At 45.8% G+C, this 17,738-nt stretch overlaps 1 protein-coding gene across 1 annotated transcript in view; it reads left to right on the top strand.

Moving 5' to 3' along the window:
• The first annotated feature begins 9,826 nt into the window (after nt 1–9,826).
• The window catches only part of ABCC1 (ATP binding cassette subfamily C member 1 (ABCC1 blood group)), a 126,348-nt gene continuing 118,436 nt past the window's right edge, over nt 9,827–17,738 (top strand). The window contains exon 1 of the mRNA XM_087815640.1: nt 9,827–9,912. Within this exon, the coding sequence (XP_087671766.1) occupies nt 9,865–9,912 (48 nt within the window). The 5' untranslated portion in view covers nt 9,827–9,864. The remainder of the gene's footprint in view (nt 9,913–17,738) is intronic.

Genomic DNA, 17,738 nt, shown 5'->3' with positions numbered 1-17,738 from the left:
ACGGTGCTTAGAGCACCGGCCCTTGCACCAAAGGGTCGCAGATTTGATTCCCAATCAAGGGCATGTACCTGGGTTGCAGGTTTCATCCTGGCCTGGTCAGAGCGAGTGCTAGAGGCAACCTATCCATGTGTCTCTCTCACATCGATGTTTCTCTCTCTCTCTCTCTCTCTCCCCCCCTTCCACTCCCTCTAAAAATCAATGGAAAAATTATCCTCTGATGAGGATTTTTAAAAAATTGTTTATTATAAGTTTAAATAGTTGCAGAGTCTAATTTCCCAGTTATTATAAATATTGACATTTTAGAATATAACTTTACTTCACACTTTTAAATATATCTACCATCATTATTTTAAAAAATCCGTGGGCATAATTACACATTATGAAAATATATGGAAAATTTTGTGGGGAAAAAATGCAAGAACAGGCTCTTAACTATTGGAAATTTTATCTCACTCTCTTTTTCTCCTTGAACTTGTGTTTCCATTTCACTTCCCTCCTAGACTTTTATCCTAATGTAGCATATTTGAAATTATTTTAAAAATTAATCACCTGATTATACTTCTGTGTAATAAAAATGATTATATAAAGTTTTATATATAATAAGTTCTGATTCCCCATGGCTCTAATTTTGAAAACCATCCTGTGTTCATAAGTTTTAATTTCAGACCATCCTTTGTGGTCACTTTAGGTCTCTGAGTTTGCAAGGCTGCCACGCAGGCCTCCCCTGAGCTTCTTAGGTTTAGTATGTGGCCCCTTTTCATCCACAATCATTACAATTATCATTACTGTATAATTGATCAGTATGTCCTATTCTAAAAAGGATGCCTTATTCTAAGTGAGCCTTTTAGTGAGAGGAATGGGGCTGGTTGTTTTTTTGTGTATTTTTCCAGGTTTATTTATCTGTGGATGAATATTATTTATTGCTGGAATGGGACAGAATTTAAAATAAGCACTATTCCAATTTTTGTTTTTATAGAAGCCAATCCTAAGAAAGGTTTTTCATATAAACAGGAGACTGGAATGGACATTTGTTATAGCTAAGTAATTCAAGGCCGTGCCTGTCTGAACTCCCCTCTCATTTGCCACACATCACATTCTGATCCATTATCAGAAGGATCAATTACCCAACAAGTCCTTCAGGGCCTCCTCCAAGTTGGTCGAAAGCAAATTGGAAACGATAAGAATTGCAAAAGGATTTGTTATCCAGCCTTTAGGGTAATTCTCTTTCCTAGCCACACATTATTATTTCACGCTAAGCCTGTCTGGCAGCCAACATGGGGCACCTCGGTACATTTGCAGACGAGTAGGAAGTGTTGCCATACTTTTGTGAAGTGGAGGAAGGAGAGTGGTGAAGGCGGGAACACCTTGGACCTCAGGCACTTTCTCAGGCAAATCCGTTTCGGGAGAGAGAACACACAGAAGCTGAGGTCTAAACAGATTCTCTCCCTTTCTCTTCTATTGAGATATAATTTAATACAATACAACACACTTTTAAAGTATCCACTTCGAGGAGTTCTGACAAATGTATACTAATCTCCACCACATTCGAGATAGAGAAGGAAAATTTTCATCATTCTAGAAAATTCCCTCATGCCCTTTTGTGGTCAATCCTCCTTTACCCTCCGTTCTAGGCAGCCGCTGGGCTGCTTTCTGTCACTATATTCGATATGCAGTTCTTTGTATATGGTTCCTTTCACTCAGCGTAATGGTTCTGAGCCGGATGAAAGGTGTAGTCCCTTTTCACTGCTGAGTAATATTCATTGTATACAGCAATTTGTTTCTCGCTAGCCTGCTAATGGCGATTTGAGTGTGTCCAGTTTGGGGCTATCACGAATCACTTTTCTGTTCTCACCCACGCACAAGTTTCTGTGTGGAGTCTGTTTTCATTTCTCTTGGTTAAGCAGCTAAGAGTGAGTTAGATGGCAAATCCATGTGGAAATAGCTCCTCTTAACACTGTCCTTGCCAAGAACACCTATTCTGGGAAGAATGTTTACTGACAAGTACCCAACCAAGCCTTTAGATCTCAAGTTTACAGAAAATACAGGGAACAGAAGAACAAATTGAACAATGCCAATGAAGAAACAAACGGAGAAATCCAGACTGTGGGATAGTCTATGGTATAATTGGCTTGGTCTCTTCAACAGGACAATGTAATGAAAAAAGAAAAGAAAAAACCAATGGACTGGTCTAGATGAAAAGCCCCTTAGGGGACAAAACAGCTAAATGCAGTGCATGATCCTGAATTGTGAGAAAGTAAAAATGGGATCAGACTGAGAGAGTCAAACAGCCCGGCCACGCTTCAGGCCAGGATAACAGACACAGATAAAGCTGGCTGCAGCAGTAACAGGAAATCATGTTTCTCCCAAGGACACTCTGCAACTGTAAAGTGCCCTAGTGGCCCGCTTCTCATTGCTTTCTCATTCACTAGGAAACTTGATTCTCTCAAATCATACATGGTCAGAAAATCTGCACTTTAAAATTATATCAGTGCAAATGAAATATCTTTCTCTCGCCTGCAAGATCGAAGTCACTTGGAGAGCAAGAAGCTGCCTTGATTTCCAACCCAAGTCCAGAGCTTCAGATAAGGGCTTTCGGAACGCAACGGTCCACATTTAGGTAACTTTGTAGTTTTAGGGAAACAGGACAGTCCCAGCTGACATCAACCTTTTACTCACAGCCCTATTTTGCTTTAAGCCTATCAAAACCCTTCCCCAAGTCCTCTACTAACCTGATTCTTCCCCTCTGTTTGGTAGGACATCCCATAAGTGCGCTGACCTTTGCGCTCCCTCTTTATAAAAAGTGAAGAAACCTGGCTTTGTCAGACTGCAGGTTTGTCCCTGGTGGCCTTTTCTGACTGGGCTTAAAACAATCAGATCCCTCAAAAACATCAGCTTTGAAAAAACAACATTTTGGTGGAAGTGGGGAAACCTGAATATGAATTAGACCCATAGGGGATTTTAAGTGTGACATTGGCATTGTGAGTATGTAAGTGAATGTCATTATCTCTTAAAGGTACTTACTGAAATATTTAGGGGTAAAGTGTCATGAAGTCTGATTACTTTGAAATGGTTACAAAAAAGTAGATTAATACATTTTACATGTATAGAAAAAGATGACGGTGGCAAAAGGGAAACAGTCGTTGAAGGTGGGGCAGCGAGCACATGTGTGTTTAATTTACAGTTCTTTCTCCTTTTCCTTATGTTTGAAAGTGGTTAGCATGTCGGCCTGTGGACTGAAAGGTCCCAAGTTCAGTTGTGACCAAGGGCACGTACCTTGGTTGCGGGCTCGATCCCCTGCCCAAGTTGGGGCGCGTGCAGGAGGCAGCCAATCGATATGTCCCTCTCACATTGATGTTTCTCTTTCTCCCTCCCACTCTCTCCCCTCCTTCTCTCCCTTCCACTCTCTCTGAAAAGCAATGGAAAAAATATCCTTGGTGAGGATTAAAAAAATATATACTTATAATAAAAAGTTAAACAAAAATAACAAAAACCCTATCCTTGCACGTGGCCCTTGGAGAGTCTTTGGGCCAGTAGGGCCCTGACTTGGAAAGCCGCTGACCCTCGTGGAGGCCTCCTTTCTGGTCTTTAAGGAACCCAGCCCTATCAGTGTAGTCCTGGTCACTCCATTTCTCTTTCGTCAAAGACCTTCTTCAATGTTCCTATGGACTCAGCAGAGAAGGGTAGTGGCTCCGGGTTCAATATCCACATTGCTATTCACCAGCTATTCGACCTTGAGTGAGCCCTTAACCTCTGTGAGTCTCCATCTCTCTCTGTAAAATCAGCGTAATCATAGTCCTTGACTCACAGGGTTGTGGGGGGCAAAAAGTGAGGCCGCACAGTGCCTGGCATAGCATACATATCAGCAAGCACTGGCGGCTATTAGTTACTGTTGTGGTTGAAAGAAAGAATTGGGAATTGTGGAATGAACTCCAAAAGAGCCTGGAAGCTTTGGCTAGAAATAAATGATCAAGGTGTTTTCAAGGGCCTTAGGGTCTGCAAACTGGAAACACAACTAGGCAGTACCCAAGTGTTCTGAAGAAGAAAGAAAAGCAAAGAGCTCTACTAGTAAACAGTACGTTCTTGGGAAGAATCAGTCCTACACACTCAGCCTCTGGATTGGTCTGAGGTGGGAGTCCTCTAGATGACCAGTGGTCTGGATCCTGGATGTCAGGTTGTCTGGATCCGTGAATATTATTTTCTTAGTCCTTTAGGGGGTAATCAGAGGGTTACCTGGAGGTCTGATGTATATCCAGGTATTTACACAAGACTGGCAAGTTCAACCGATAAGTTATCAGGATAGTTCAAATAAGAATAGAATTGTTGTTCCTTTGTGTCTCAACCACTTGATTTTAGTAATTTAGCAGCTCAGCTATAGGGGCTCTATTTTATTTCTGCATTCTGTTCCTCAAAACTACTCGATGGCTTGTTGTGCTTCTTTGAAACTGTGTAGAGGCTGTTCCCTGGGAATCCTCTAGAACTTTCACTTCAAATTCTCAAGACTTCCCTGTTCACGGTAGTGGGGGCCTAAAATGGAGTTTTCAGCTGCCCCATGCTCAGCCCGTAGTGGATCAGCTGTGGTCTGTGTGGTCTGACCCTCAGAATGAAGATGTCAAGAGTCCAACATAATAGGAGGCCAGAGGGCAATTTTCCACACCCAGTTGGAATGAGGCCTGAAGCAGCACCACCCACCTTTACCTTCACCCTCATCAATTTCTACATCCCTTTGCTACATCCCTCACGCCCTGCCATCCACTCCGTCTCTCCTCTGCCTTCTCCCTCACCTCCCGCACGCTCCTCCCGTATTCCCTCTGCATGGGACACAGTGCAGCATTGGGAAGAATCTGCTTTTGGGTGTCCCCTGAGTTGAGTACAGATGGGCACTCCATCTCTCTGCTCTTTCTCATTGTGCATTGGCTCATTCATGTCTCTTTATTATTATTTTTTATTGTGGTAAAATATTACCGTCTTGACCATTTTTAAGCCTACAGTTCTGTGGCATTAAATATATTCATATTGTTGTGCAACGATCACCACCAGCCATCTCTATCCAAACTGAAACTCTGTACCCATTAAACACGAATTCCTCATCTCTCCCCTCCTCCCAGCCCCTGGCAACCATCTACTTTCTGTCTCTATGAATGTGACTACTCTAGGAACTTTATATTAGTGGACTCATACAATATTTGTCCTTTTATGACTGTCTTAATTCACGTAGCATAAGGTCTTCAAGGTTCACCCTTGTTGCAGCATGTGTTAAAATTTCTTTCATTTTAAAGGCTGAATAATATTCCATTGTGTGGATATACCACATTTTGCTTATCCATTCATTTGTCAGTGGACACTTAGGTTTTTTCTACCTCTTGGCTATTACAAATAATGCTGCTGTGAAGATGTGTGTGTAAATATCTGTTCAAGTTCTTGCTTTCACTTCTTGTGGGTATGTACCCAGAAATTGCTAGATTATATCCAGTAGGATTTTTGTACTAAACACAATGGAAGGCCATGGGAGCCTTTATTCAGGGCTGTCACTTTCTTGCTTTTCTGCCTGCACCCCAGAGGTCAAGGCCAAATGTCTTTTTTTAATTGTTGACACTATTACAGGTGCCCCCCATTCTCCCACCCCGGTTTGCTTCCTTCCACCCCCCTTCCCTCCTTGGCCCTCACCACACTTTTGTCTGCATCCCTGGGCTATGCATATATGTTCTTTGCTAATCTCTTCACTTTCTTTTATCCAGTCTCCCCATTCCCACCCCCATCCCCTCTGAGATCTGTCAGTCTGTTCCACGTATTCACGCCCCTAGTTCTATTTTGTTTGTCAGTTTTTGTTCATTAGACTCCACATGTAAGTGAAATCGTATGGTATTTGTCTTTCTCTGACTGGCTTATTTCGCTTAGAATAATAATCTCCAGGTCCATCCATGCTGTGGCAAAGGCTAAGAGTCCCCTTGCTTTAATAGGACCCCTCTGGCTGCTGTGACTGCTCCAACTCCAGCAGGGAGGGACAGAGACAGGAAGGCCAGGAATGACGCTGGTGCAGCAGTCCCGGTGAGACAGCAGTAGCTGGAGCAAATAAATAATTAAATGGCTACAAATGGCGATAAGTACTGCAAAATAAATGAACAGGGACAGCATGCTGTGGTTCCAGGGAAGGGTAAAAAGGATCTCTCTGGCATTCTCGCCTTTATGATTTACTCAACAGTTTCCTGAAGCTGCTGATGCTTGAAACCCACACCCTGCATTTTCATCACCAAATATTTTGCTTGTTGTCATTTGGGTGGGTTTGGCCCAGGGGCCACAGCCACTTCGTTGGAGGGTGTTGGTTATTGTACCAGAGCCACTAGAGCCGCAGATAGGAAGGAAGGGGCTTGGAGAGCAGGGGAAGGGAGGGCCTTTGAGTCTATGGCTGGAAGAGGAGCTCAGGGAGAGCTTGACGGTTAAGACAGGGCTAGGTCTGGTCTCTGCCACATCCCACCTGTGGGATCTTCAACGCGTTATCTCATCCCTCTAACCTTCTGTTTCCTCTCCTGGAAAAAGGAACACTCATTTGTTCTGCCTATCCTCTGCTTCCTTCTCACAGGGCAGTGATCTTTGTCTTGTCCATTGCTGTGTCTACAGAATCTAATAGAGTGTTTGGCACATGGTCGGCCCCAGTAAATACTTTTATTTATTTATTTTCTATTTTAAGTTTTTATATAGTACAGCAACCTTAAGCATCCAGCTCAGTGAATTTTAAAATATATGTGTGTGTGTGTGTGTGTGTGTGTAAGAACCATGTAACTACCACTAGATCAAGTTACAGAACATTTCCAGCTCCGCAGCAGGCTCTCTCATACCTCTTCCTAATAGTACCCCCCAAAGTCACCATTATTCTGACCTTGGTCAGCATCTATTTGTATTACCTGTTCTTGAACCTCATGTAAATGGGATCACGAAAAATGAACTCTTGTGTCTGGTTTCTTTTGTTCCTTATGATGTTTTGTGGGATATATTCCTATTGCTGCATATGTTAATAATTCGATCCTTTAAAAATTGATGTGTAGTAATCAATCATGTCATTATGCCACAATTTATTCATCCTTTTGACTGCTGATGGGCATTTAGGTTGTTTCTAGTTTTTGGCTATTTTGAGTAAAGCTGTTCTGAACATTTTTTTGTAGATGTCAGTTGATGGGCATAAGCACGTTTTCTTTTGGAAAGGAGTGCAATTGCTGTGTCACTGTGTAGTTGGATGCTCAGCTTCAGTAGGAATTGCCAGACTGCATTCCAAAGCGGTTGAACCAATCTATACTTCCACTAACAGAGTGTGAGAGTTTCAATTGTTCCTCCTCTTGGCCAAAACTTGGCATTTCATTTCAGTCGTTCTGGTATGTGTGTAATAGTATTTCACTGGGGTCTTATTTGCCTTTCCCTGATGACTAATGATGTTGAACACCTTTTCATATGCTTCCTCAATAAATATTTGTTAAGAGAATGAATGAATTGCCTTGGTCAGTTAGCTCAGTTGGTTAGAGCCTCATCCCGATACACCAACATTGCAGGTTTGAGCCCCTGTCAGGGCACATACAAGAATCAATCAGTGAATGCATACAACAAATCAATGTTTCTTCCTCTCTCTCTCTCTTTCTCTCTCTCTCTCCTCACCCCCTCCAATCAATCAATCAATAAAAAAATTTTAAAAAAGGAATGAATAAATGAAGAATTCGGATAAGAGTAAAAAGAAACCTGACCCTGTCTCCTGCCCTGCTTAGAACCCACTAGTGGCCTCTTTGTTGCTCTTAGAGCCAAGCTGAAACCCCTCCCTTGGCCAACAAGATCCTGCATGCTCTGTGGCATTTACTGATCCCTTCTGATTCTCTCTGGATTCCTGTCACCCAGACTGTCTTCAGGTTCCTCCAAGGATCTGCTCTGTCCTGGCTCATGATTTTTCCATAATCTGTCTTCTTCAGCCTAGAACATAAACCAGGCCTCATGAAATTAGACTCATCACTTGTATCTTAGCTCAAAAACTCCTCCCTCCAGGAAGCCTTCCTTGACTTTCACCACCTGCAGGCCAGGACTCTTTTAGGCCCTCTTATTCCAACTTTTTCTGCCTAGCTTTTATCACAGTTGTAAATACCCTTTTCTTTATGCGATTATTTGATTAACCTGTTCCCCTACCATTAAAAAAAAGCATTAAAAAAACCCCTCAAGAAACCCAACACTTTAAGCTCCATAAGAGCAGCAACATTGTAGGACCTGACATATAGTTGATGCATAATAAGTGTTTGTTGAATGTATAAATATTAAAGCAACAGCACATGGAGTATTAGCACTTGAAATTAATTAACTCTTAAAAATTCACTCACCCTGAGGGGAATCTGGGCCAATAAAAAAAATCACAGAAAACAATCCTCCCTTCCTCCTTCCCTCCCTCCCTCCCTAGGTCCTTTAGAGGTGTGTGTGTGTGTGTTTCAAATTCAATCACTGTTCCTGTTTTAGTTGATGCAGCTGGTGAGTGTGTGTGTGTGGGGGGGGGGGGTATAATGGAAACTACACATCAGTCAAGGGATTAAGGAGGAGAGGAGGGAAGAAAGCCATTGCTGGTTTCACAGTGAAAGCCTAGCCTCCCAGGCCCTAGCCCCAGCCCCTCTGTCACTGGCTGCCTGTGCATTAAAGAAATTTGAAGCAATATGGCAGAATGATTAGCATTATAGGTTTCGCCCTTCCTAACCAGTCTGTCTGGGTTCAAAGTCTGGTTTAGCCACTTCCTGTCTAAATATTCCTGACAAATTACTCTGCCTTGCTGTACCTCAGTTTCCTCAACTGCAAAATGGGAATAATAAAAGTATTTACTTCATGGGGTGGTTGTGAGCATTACCCAAGTTAATTCATATTCACTGTTAAGAACACAGCCTTAGGAAGCCCCATGACTGTGAATGCTTGTTAATTATTACTATGTGTGTAGGCCTCAGTTTCTTTACCTCTAAGGTGAGGATCAATAACCTGGTTATTTTCTGAATGCTGCTCAAAGAGGATGGAGAAAATGCCAAGGTCGGTTTGCACACATGCGGGGACAACAGCTGCTTGGGATGGCGATTGGAGCCCTCCTGTCATGAGTCCTCTGGAATCAGACTGGTCATGGGTTTAAATCCCGCTTCCACTCCTTGGCAGCTGGGTGACCTTGGGCAAATCACTTCCCCTCTCTGAGCTTCAGTTTCTCCAACAGATTCATAAATGTATCCACTTCCTGTGTTTCGGTGTGAGCCCTGGAGTCAGCCACCTCGGCTAGCCCTGTGACCCTGGAAAAGCCACCCAACCTGACTGCCCCTTGTCTTCTTTCATGAAAGGGAAGTCATAACAGAGAGGCTCCAGTGAGGACAGAGCTGGCGTCTGGCACGCTGCAGGCCTTGGAGGGCGCAGGGCGTGTTGTGTCTTCCTGTGTGTCGTGACTGCAGCGGAGGTCGTCGTTGTTGTGACAGCAGGATTTGAAAACGGGTCGCCGGGTCTGGACGCAGAGATCTCGGCAGCTTCTGGAGGGTTAGCACACCCTCCCCGGCCCGATGGGGGTGGGGCTGGACGCGGGGTCCCGGGGACTAGGGTGCAGACCCGCGCGGTGTCCAGGCCCCTGCGCGGGGGGTGCGGGTGTAACCCCCGCGCGCGGCCCACGCCGTGAGGCTGCTCGGGGAGCCGGCGCCTGGGAGGGGCGGGGCTGCTGCATCCCCGTGACGCGCCGGCCAATCAGAGGGCGTTGCGGCCCCGGCCCCCTCCCGGCCGCCTCCCGCCCTCGCCGCCGCCGCCGCCGCCAGCACAGGGCCTGTTCGCCCGCCGCCCTGCCGTCCCGCAGCCCCACGCCCGCCGGTGCCCGCCGGTGCCCGCGCCGGCCGCATGGAGCTCCGGGGCTTCTGCAGCGCCGACGGCTCCGACCCCTTCTGGGTACGTGCTCGGCGGCCCCCCGGGCCATGTGGGGCGGCGGGAGGGAGGGTGGCCGGCGGGCTGGGAGGCCGGCTCCGGGGGAAAGCGCCAGCTGGGCGGCGGGCGGGCGGGCCCGCAGCCCCTGGGCACCGGCTCCCGACCGAGCGCCGCGGTCCCCGCTCTGCAGCCGGCCTGGAGGTCCCGCTCCCCAGTCGCTCGCGGCCGGCGCCGTCGGGAGTGCAGCCCTAACTTGGGTGACTCAGTTCCTGGGGAGCAGGCATGCGGCTGGGGCGGGGGGCGGGGGGTGGGGGTGGTAAGAAGGGGAGTTTTGCATGTGTCCAGCTCTGGGGTTTGGGGGAAAGGTGAGGGGACAGAGCCTGGGCGAGGGGGTCGAAAAGAGGGGTCCTTTCTGCTTTGGGGTTCCCCTCTCCGATTAAAAATAACCTTCCAGGGAAGGGGACGCCAGAGCTGGAGGGCGGTAAAGGAGATTGTCTCCCTGCTTTGAAGTTCTCCCATCTCCTTTGTGGGTTAGAGACCCCCCCTTTTCACAAAGAATGCCCCTTTATCAGAGGGCTGAGCTGGGGAGGGGCTCGGGTTGTAGACAGGGGCTTCCTGGTGATCAGGTGAGGTTTGCCCCAGTTGTTTTGCATCCACATTACTCTCAGATGGTCACACCTTTTTGTTATCTTTTACTTTCTTTGGGCTTAATTACTCTGGGGGGGGGTGTTTGGGGGAACAAGGAAAGAATTGGGGAAGTTTGGGGAACAGCCAGGAAAGAAGCTAGGGCTACTCACCCCTGCCATGTCTGGCCTGACCCTCTGCTAGGTTTGCGGTGCTGCTGAGGATGCCCAAGACCCTGGTAGCAGTGGGCATGCCATCCGATGGCTGTAAAGCAGGCTCCTCTCTGTAGGACCTCCACCTGTTTTAACCTCAGCAAGTTTTCTGAATGTTCAGTGCTGAGCGTGTCTGGGACTCTGGAATGCACTTTCTCTGGCTTAATCCCAGTGTCTCCGGCTTTAGCTTCCCTCTAATGTGATTTCTTCCTTTGTTCCAGGAGGGCATTTCTGTGTCTGGCCATGTTGATTATTTGTAAACACTGTATACAGATCTGGACACGATAGTTTTTCCACTTCTGTTTAGGAATCAGGAGAGAGAAACACCCTTGGCTCGTAGGAGCTGGCGATTAGCATCCAAAAAATACCTTCTTGTCCTGTTTTGTGGTTCTTTTCTTGCAGGTGGCATTTGGAGTGTTGAAAGAGTCATCATTGAGGGCCCCATGGGAAGGCTTTATTTTGAGGAGTATCTTTTGGTAGAACAACCCAAACACACTTTGGTACACCTTCCATTTTCAGGCCAACGGGGTCAGAGAGTTAGTTACTCCAGGGCTGGAAACAGCTTTGCGTTCAGTGTCTTGGAGTGATTGGAGAGCAGGCCATTTGCAAAGTAGGACTCTATCTAGCAGAGAGGAAAAACCTGTGGACTCCTTCCTCCCTGTGCCAGTTATGACAACACTAACATGATTTCTGCAAGGATGCAGATAGGGATCTGGTCTAGTATTGCTGTGAATTTTGGAGTATTGTTTCTTTTCTTCTCCTAAATGACAGAGTGGGAAAAATGGGCAACCATAAATTAGATTCTGCATCAGGATGTATTTGATTGATGGCTAATGAGGTTTTTCCAAAGTTGAGTGTGTTTGGGGGTGTCCTCCATGTATTTAGTTTAAGAAGCTCATCTGGAAAACCAATTGGCAATTGTTTTTTTCCTCCTTATAAGGACTTTTTGCTACAAAATTGCCAAGCGACTGGCCTTCACCTCTGCCAGGCCCTTCATCTTCCCTCAGTCCTTGGCCTTGCAGACTGTCCTTTGCCTCTCCTCCCTCTGGATACCTGGACTTGCTAGATGCCCCAGTTTCTGGGGGTGCCTGGAACCACAATTGGCGAGCAGACAGCTGAGGCATAAGAACTTGCAGATAGCAGGAGAAACCAAATGTAACAGAAAGCAGGTAGCTTGTGTTTTTTAGGATGGCATGCTCAAGGCCAGGAGAAGCTGGCCTCCCAGCTGTTAGATAACTGTGCCACTTTGGGCAAGCCATTTTGCTTCTCTGTGCCTCAGTTTCCTCATCTGTAAAATGGGAGCAGGGGCCAAAAGAGTCCCACCTTCCTGGGATTGTGAAGAGTAAATGAGTTTATCTATGTGAGTGGCTCAGTTTGTGCCCTGCACAGAGTTAAACAATGGTTATTTTTCTTTCTGAAGATGAAGCTGTGTGTTTTGAGTTGTTTGTCCTTCCTTTGGACCCACTTTTTATTCAGGGGTGGTGATGGGATTGTGTCACCCACTCACTCATGCCTGGTTTCTGTCCTGATCAAAGACAAGTGTTTAGAAACCAAGGTGACTAGTCCAGGTGACACTCTTATCATAGCTTTGTTCCTGGGCCGGTGTCTGCCTCTGAGCCCCAGGAAATTTCCAGAAAAACCGGAGTGTGGAAATGGCCCATGCTGAGGATTCCACTGACATACTGCCTTCATTCAGGCAAATGCTCTGGGCTGAAAAAAGAGGAACTTCATTATCTAAAAGGAAAATGGGGGCTGAGTTCACCAGCACTTGGCTGCCTCTTTCTGCTGGGGGTGTCTGGAGTGGGGTGAGGCTGGTAGGACAGACTGTTCTTTGGCTGATGTTTGAATGATGGTTGGGAAAATGGACCTGGGTCTTTCCTTTCGAGTTAATTAAAAAATTTTTTTGGGGGGGTTTGTTAATAGGTTGCATGGCCAGTGTAGAAAAATTGAAAAATATAGAAAAGTAAAGAAAACAAATCAGTAAGCAGTGTAGTGTGGTGGCTCAGAGCAATTGCTCCCATTCTCTGGGTGTAAATCCTGGCTCTGCAGCTTAGGTGAGTTGCTTCCCCCCTCCATGCCTCAGTTTCCCCATGTGGAGAATGGGGGTGATAACACATTACCAAGCAAAGAGTGGTAATTTGAGGAATAAAAGAGCCAATCCTTGATGTGAACTGAGAATGTTGCTGCTTGGTATACAGTTGACACTCAGTAATTATGAGCCGTTGATGCTAACTAGAATTCTCTAGTTAATATTTGGTCTTGGTGTTATTTGCTACAGAGATGCTCTGAGCCATCCTTCAACTCAGGAAACCCCTGAATATTTGAATTAGCTGCCAATGGGTGTGAAAAAAGGAGTATCTTAGATGCTTTTAGAAACTCCTCTTAGGATAAGGTCTGGCATTGGAGTCAGTCTAATTCCTGCCTTAATAGCTCCCCCTGGCTTCACAACAATCTATGAAGAGCCAAAATTTTTTCCACCCTCCAAGTACTCCGTTGGTTTTCAGGCTCATCACTTTGCTTTCCTCTCTCCCCTCTTTGTCTTCCCCCTTCTAGTTTCCCTCTCTCTCCCTTGTGGATTGTTAGAGTTCAAAGGGACCCTGGAACTCATGGGGACTCCCTCCACTTACCCCACTTCACTCAGGTTAAAGCTGAGGCCTAGTATGGCAGTGTGACAAGGTAACAAGGTAAATGGCTTTGGAAGGAGAAAAGGGGGACCTTTGAGAGGACAGAGCAGAGCCAGGCCTAATTCAGAGGTCCTGTGTTGCCCATGGGCCTGGCAGAAGGAAGCCACTGCTGGCCCGTTTGGCAGAGGCTAACGAGGGGCCTGGACCAGCGTCATTTACTTGGACCATCGTGGAGATGAAAACTCTCTTTCCCCTCGTGGACTTGATTTTTAGGAATTGATATCTCCATCTGGGTATCTCCAACTTACCCTGCCCCAAACGGAACTTGGGACCCTCCTGCCCCAGCCCTCCCATCTCAGTTAATGGCAGTCCGGTTTTCCAAGGCTCAAGCCAAAAGCCTGTGTCATCCTTGGTTCCCCTCTTTCCCTTCCGTTCCACATCTGATCCATCAGCAGGTCCTTCTTACAGCCTTCCCCGCTACCACTCTGGCCGGAGCCACTGGCTCACCCCTGGATTTAAACATTTCCTCCTTGCTGCTCTCCCTGCTTCCCTTCTTGACCCTTACAGTCTAGTTCCAAACCAGCAGCCAGAGGGATCCTGTCTTCCTTCTACTTAAAATCCTGCAGTGGATCCCACTTCCCTCAAAAGCCAAAGGGCTTAAAGGGCTTACTAGGCCTGGCAGCCTCTGGCTCCACCACTTCTGACCCTATTGCCTGCTACTTTCTCTCTTACTCCAGCCACACAGGCTACAGGCTGCCTTAGGGCCTTTGCACTGGCGGTTTTTCCTGCCTGAAATGCTCCTTCACATTCAATTCTTTGTGTCACCTCAGCCTGCCTTTCCCCACCCCCACCCCAATAGTCCCTGCTTTCCCACCCCCATCCATAACACTTATTTACTACCATCTAATACACCAAATATTTTACTTTTTTTCCCCCTCAAAAGGTCAACTTCACAGGGGCAGCAATTTTTGCCTGTTTATGACCATAATCCCAGTATCTAGAACAGTGCCTGGAACATACTAGGTGCTCAGTAAACATTTGTCGAATGAATGAATGACATGAAGTACTGGAATGGCTTTTGAGCTTAGTTGAAGCCTTTCTCCAGAGATCCTAAGAATGAAAGTTACTCACCTGTCCTGAATGGCTACTCAGGTAGACTGAACCCTCCAGCTTCCACATTTGACGGCTTATATTTTATCTTGCAAGGGTCAGACTGAGCCTCCTCCATCTGCCTTTTCCCAGGACCCAGTGCCTCCCACAAAGTAGGGTTAATTAGCATTTGAATTTTACTGTCTGAGGTACAAGTTCCGAGCTGGGGGTTCGATCTAGCCCACAAGGGTGCTGGTTTGGCTTTATTTTAATTATGAATTACTGTAATTGCTAATATTGATTGATTGGTTGTAAGATTTCAGAGAAAAATCTGGATTTCTGATTTCTCTTGAGAAACCGGAAGATCTGATAGCACAGGGCCTGCCTTGGTACATGGTGGCGGTAAGCTGGGTGGTTTCATTTTGCTGAAGTCCCTACTCATCCTTATTGTAGCCTCAATTCTAAGGTGCCTTTCTTCATTGTGCTTTCTCATCGGGTCTGCTTCTTTCACTAATAGAATCCAGGTGGCACCTGTAGTTATTTGAGTTGGCATTCCCCTGCTTTGAAGCCCAACCATTTGGTGAAGTGACCCGGGGCCTCTCTGAATCACTAGCGTGGTGATGCAAACATCCTGGCTCCAGACGGTCACGATGTTGGAGGAATTTGAAACAAGAGTCTCATTTGTATGTTAGCTACAGATTTTTGTGGCAGGATAAGGCCTAGCTTTTCTTATTAGATCTTAATGGTCGGTAAAACCCTAGCCCATAAATACTTGCCTGAACATTTTGCAAAAAATAAAAAGTAAAAAAGTGCTAATAAAGTGGGGGTGGATAATGACATGGGCTTGAACATCCTGAGGCGAGCACATGCCCCAGCCTGGCACGGGAACTGGGGCAGTGTCTCTTCTGATGGAGGCTGGAACCTGTACTTACCTCTTGGAGGCTGAGGGCTGAGGGAGGCCTTTGAGGAAGCCAGTTTGGGGGTGGGTGGTAGGTGTGGAGCAGTTTCTCAGCCTCGGCACTCTTTGACACTTGGGGCCAGATAATTCTCTGCTGTAGGAGGCTGTACTGAGCATTGTAGGATGTAGCATCCCTGGCCTTGACACACTACCTGCCAGTCGCACCTCCCCTTGTTGTGACAACAAAAACATCTCCAGACATTGTCAGATGTCCCCTGGATGGTGAAGTCACACAGCCAGAGAAGAAATTTTGGGAGAGACTTTGGCCCTCATTCTTCCATTTCCCTACGAGTTTTTAGGCTGTTGGACTTCTCGTGTAATTGGCTTTCTGGGGTTGCCTTGGAGAAGCTTAATGAGATGTTAAGGAGGTTAAACTCCAATTAGCTGGAGGAGCTTGCAGCCGTTCTCATACTGTTTGCCTCTTTTCAAAAACCCAGGCCTGTGTCCCTTTTCCCTAATCCATGCTCATTGGGGGGTATGGCAGTTCAGTCCTGGGGGTGAAAACACCTGTTTTTAGAGGTTCCCTTAAAAGTTAACCTTTTGATCCATTTATGCTTGAATGAATGTCAGGTTTTTAAAATTAAGTTGATGTATCTTTTGAGTCTCACCTTAGCTGAAACTCTTCAGGGTCAGACCATAGGCTTTTCGTGACCTGTTAAGATGATGCGGTGCTCTCTTAGGTGAATAAAGTGACTTTCTATATATATAGATTGCTAGAAAACTCTTTTAAAACTAGCTGTTGAATTGATCTGGCTGATTGTATGGGGAGGATCTCGAATGGTAACATTTTTGATTGTGCCATTACTTTGAAAAGGGTGAAGAGGAAGAGTATAAATGGAAAGTAAAAGTTTCGGTACTTTCCCTCCCTGCGCTCTGTTCCCAGAAGCAGCCGTGATGACAGTTTCTTGGGTGTCCTTCTAGAAAAGTTTTAATTATATGCACATGTGTATGAAGGACTGAAAGTGTGCATATCTCTTTGCCCTCTCTAAATGGGTTCATATTCTAAATACTGTTCTATGTTTTACTTCCTTCACTTAAAAACCAATGAGGAGCCCTGGCTGGTGTGGCTCAGTTGGTTGAGTGTCGTCCTGTGCACTTAAAGGGTGTGGTTCTATTCCCAGTCAGGGAATATACCCAAGTTTTGGGTTTGATCCCTGGTTGGGGGTGCGTGCTGGAGGCAGCTGATTGATGTTTCTCTCTCACATCAGTGTTTCTCTCTTGCTCTCCCTCTCCCTCTCCCTCCCTCTCCCTCTAAAAATCAGTAAAAACATATTTTAAAAAATGATTTTCTTTCTATTTTAGTCCACGCAAATAGAAAGGAAAAGGAAATAACACTTTTTTTATTGAATTTATTGGGGTGACATTGGTTAATAAAATTATGTAGGCTTCAGGAGTACCATTCTATAACACATCGTCTGTGTATTGTATTGTGTTCACCACCCAAAGCCAAGCCTCCTTCCATCACCATTTATCTCCCCATTATCCTCTCGTACCTTCTCCTACCCTCCTTTCCCTCTGATAATCACCATACGGTTGTCTGTCTCTGAGGGGTTTTTTTCTTAATCCCTTCACCTTTTTTACCCGCCCCCCCCCCCCCCCCCCCGCCATCTGTCAGTCTGTTCTCTGTATCTGTGAGTCTGTTTCTATTTTGTTTGTTAGTTTATTTTGTTCATTAGATTCCACATATAAGTGAAATCATATGGTATTGGTCTTTCTCTGGCTTATTTCACTTAATGTAATACTCTCTAGGTCCATCCATGCTGTTGCAAAAGGTAAGATTTCCTTCTATTTTATAGCCGAGTAGTATTCCCTTGTGTAAATATACTACAGCTTTTTATCCACTGATCTACTGATGGGCACTTGGGCTGCTTCCAAATCTTGCCTATTGTAAGTCATGCTGCAATGAACATAGGGGTGCATATATTCTTTCAAATTAGTATTTCGGGTTTCTTCAGCTATATTCCCAGAGGTGGGTTGCTGGGTCATAAAGCAGTTCCATTTTTTTAAAAAGTATATCTTTATTGATTTCAGAGAAAGGAAGTGAGAGGGAGAGAGAGAGTCATTGATTGGCTGCCTCCTGCATGCCCCCTACTGGGGATGGAGCCCGAAACCCGAGAATGTGCCCTGACTGGATATCGAACCGCGATCTCCTGGATCATAGGTTGCTGCTCAGCAGCTGAGCTGGGCTACAGTTCCATTTTTAATGTTTTGAGGTAACTCCATACTGCTTTCCACAGTGGCTGTACCAGTCTGCATTCCCACCAACAAAATAACACTTCTTTACAGGCCACATATTCTCCTGTGATATGACTGTGATCTATAGTCACTGAACCCCCCCCTCTT

Source organism: Miniopterus natalensis, chromosome 3, assembly GCF_054644295.1.
Source record: "Miniopterus natalensis isolate mMinNat1 chromosome 3, mMinNat1.hap1, whole genome shotgun sequence".
Taxonomy (NCBI): Eukaryota; Metazoa; Chordata; class Mammalia; order Chiroptera; family Miniopteridae; genus Miniopterus; species Miniopterus natalensis.
This window is presented reverse-complemented; position numbering and strand designations above follow the sequence as displayed.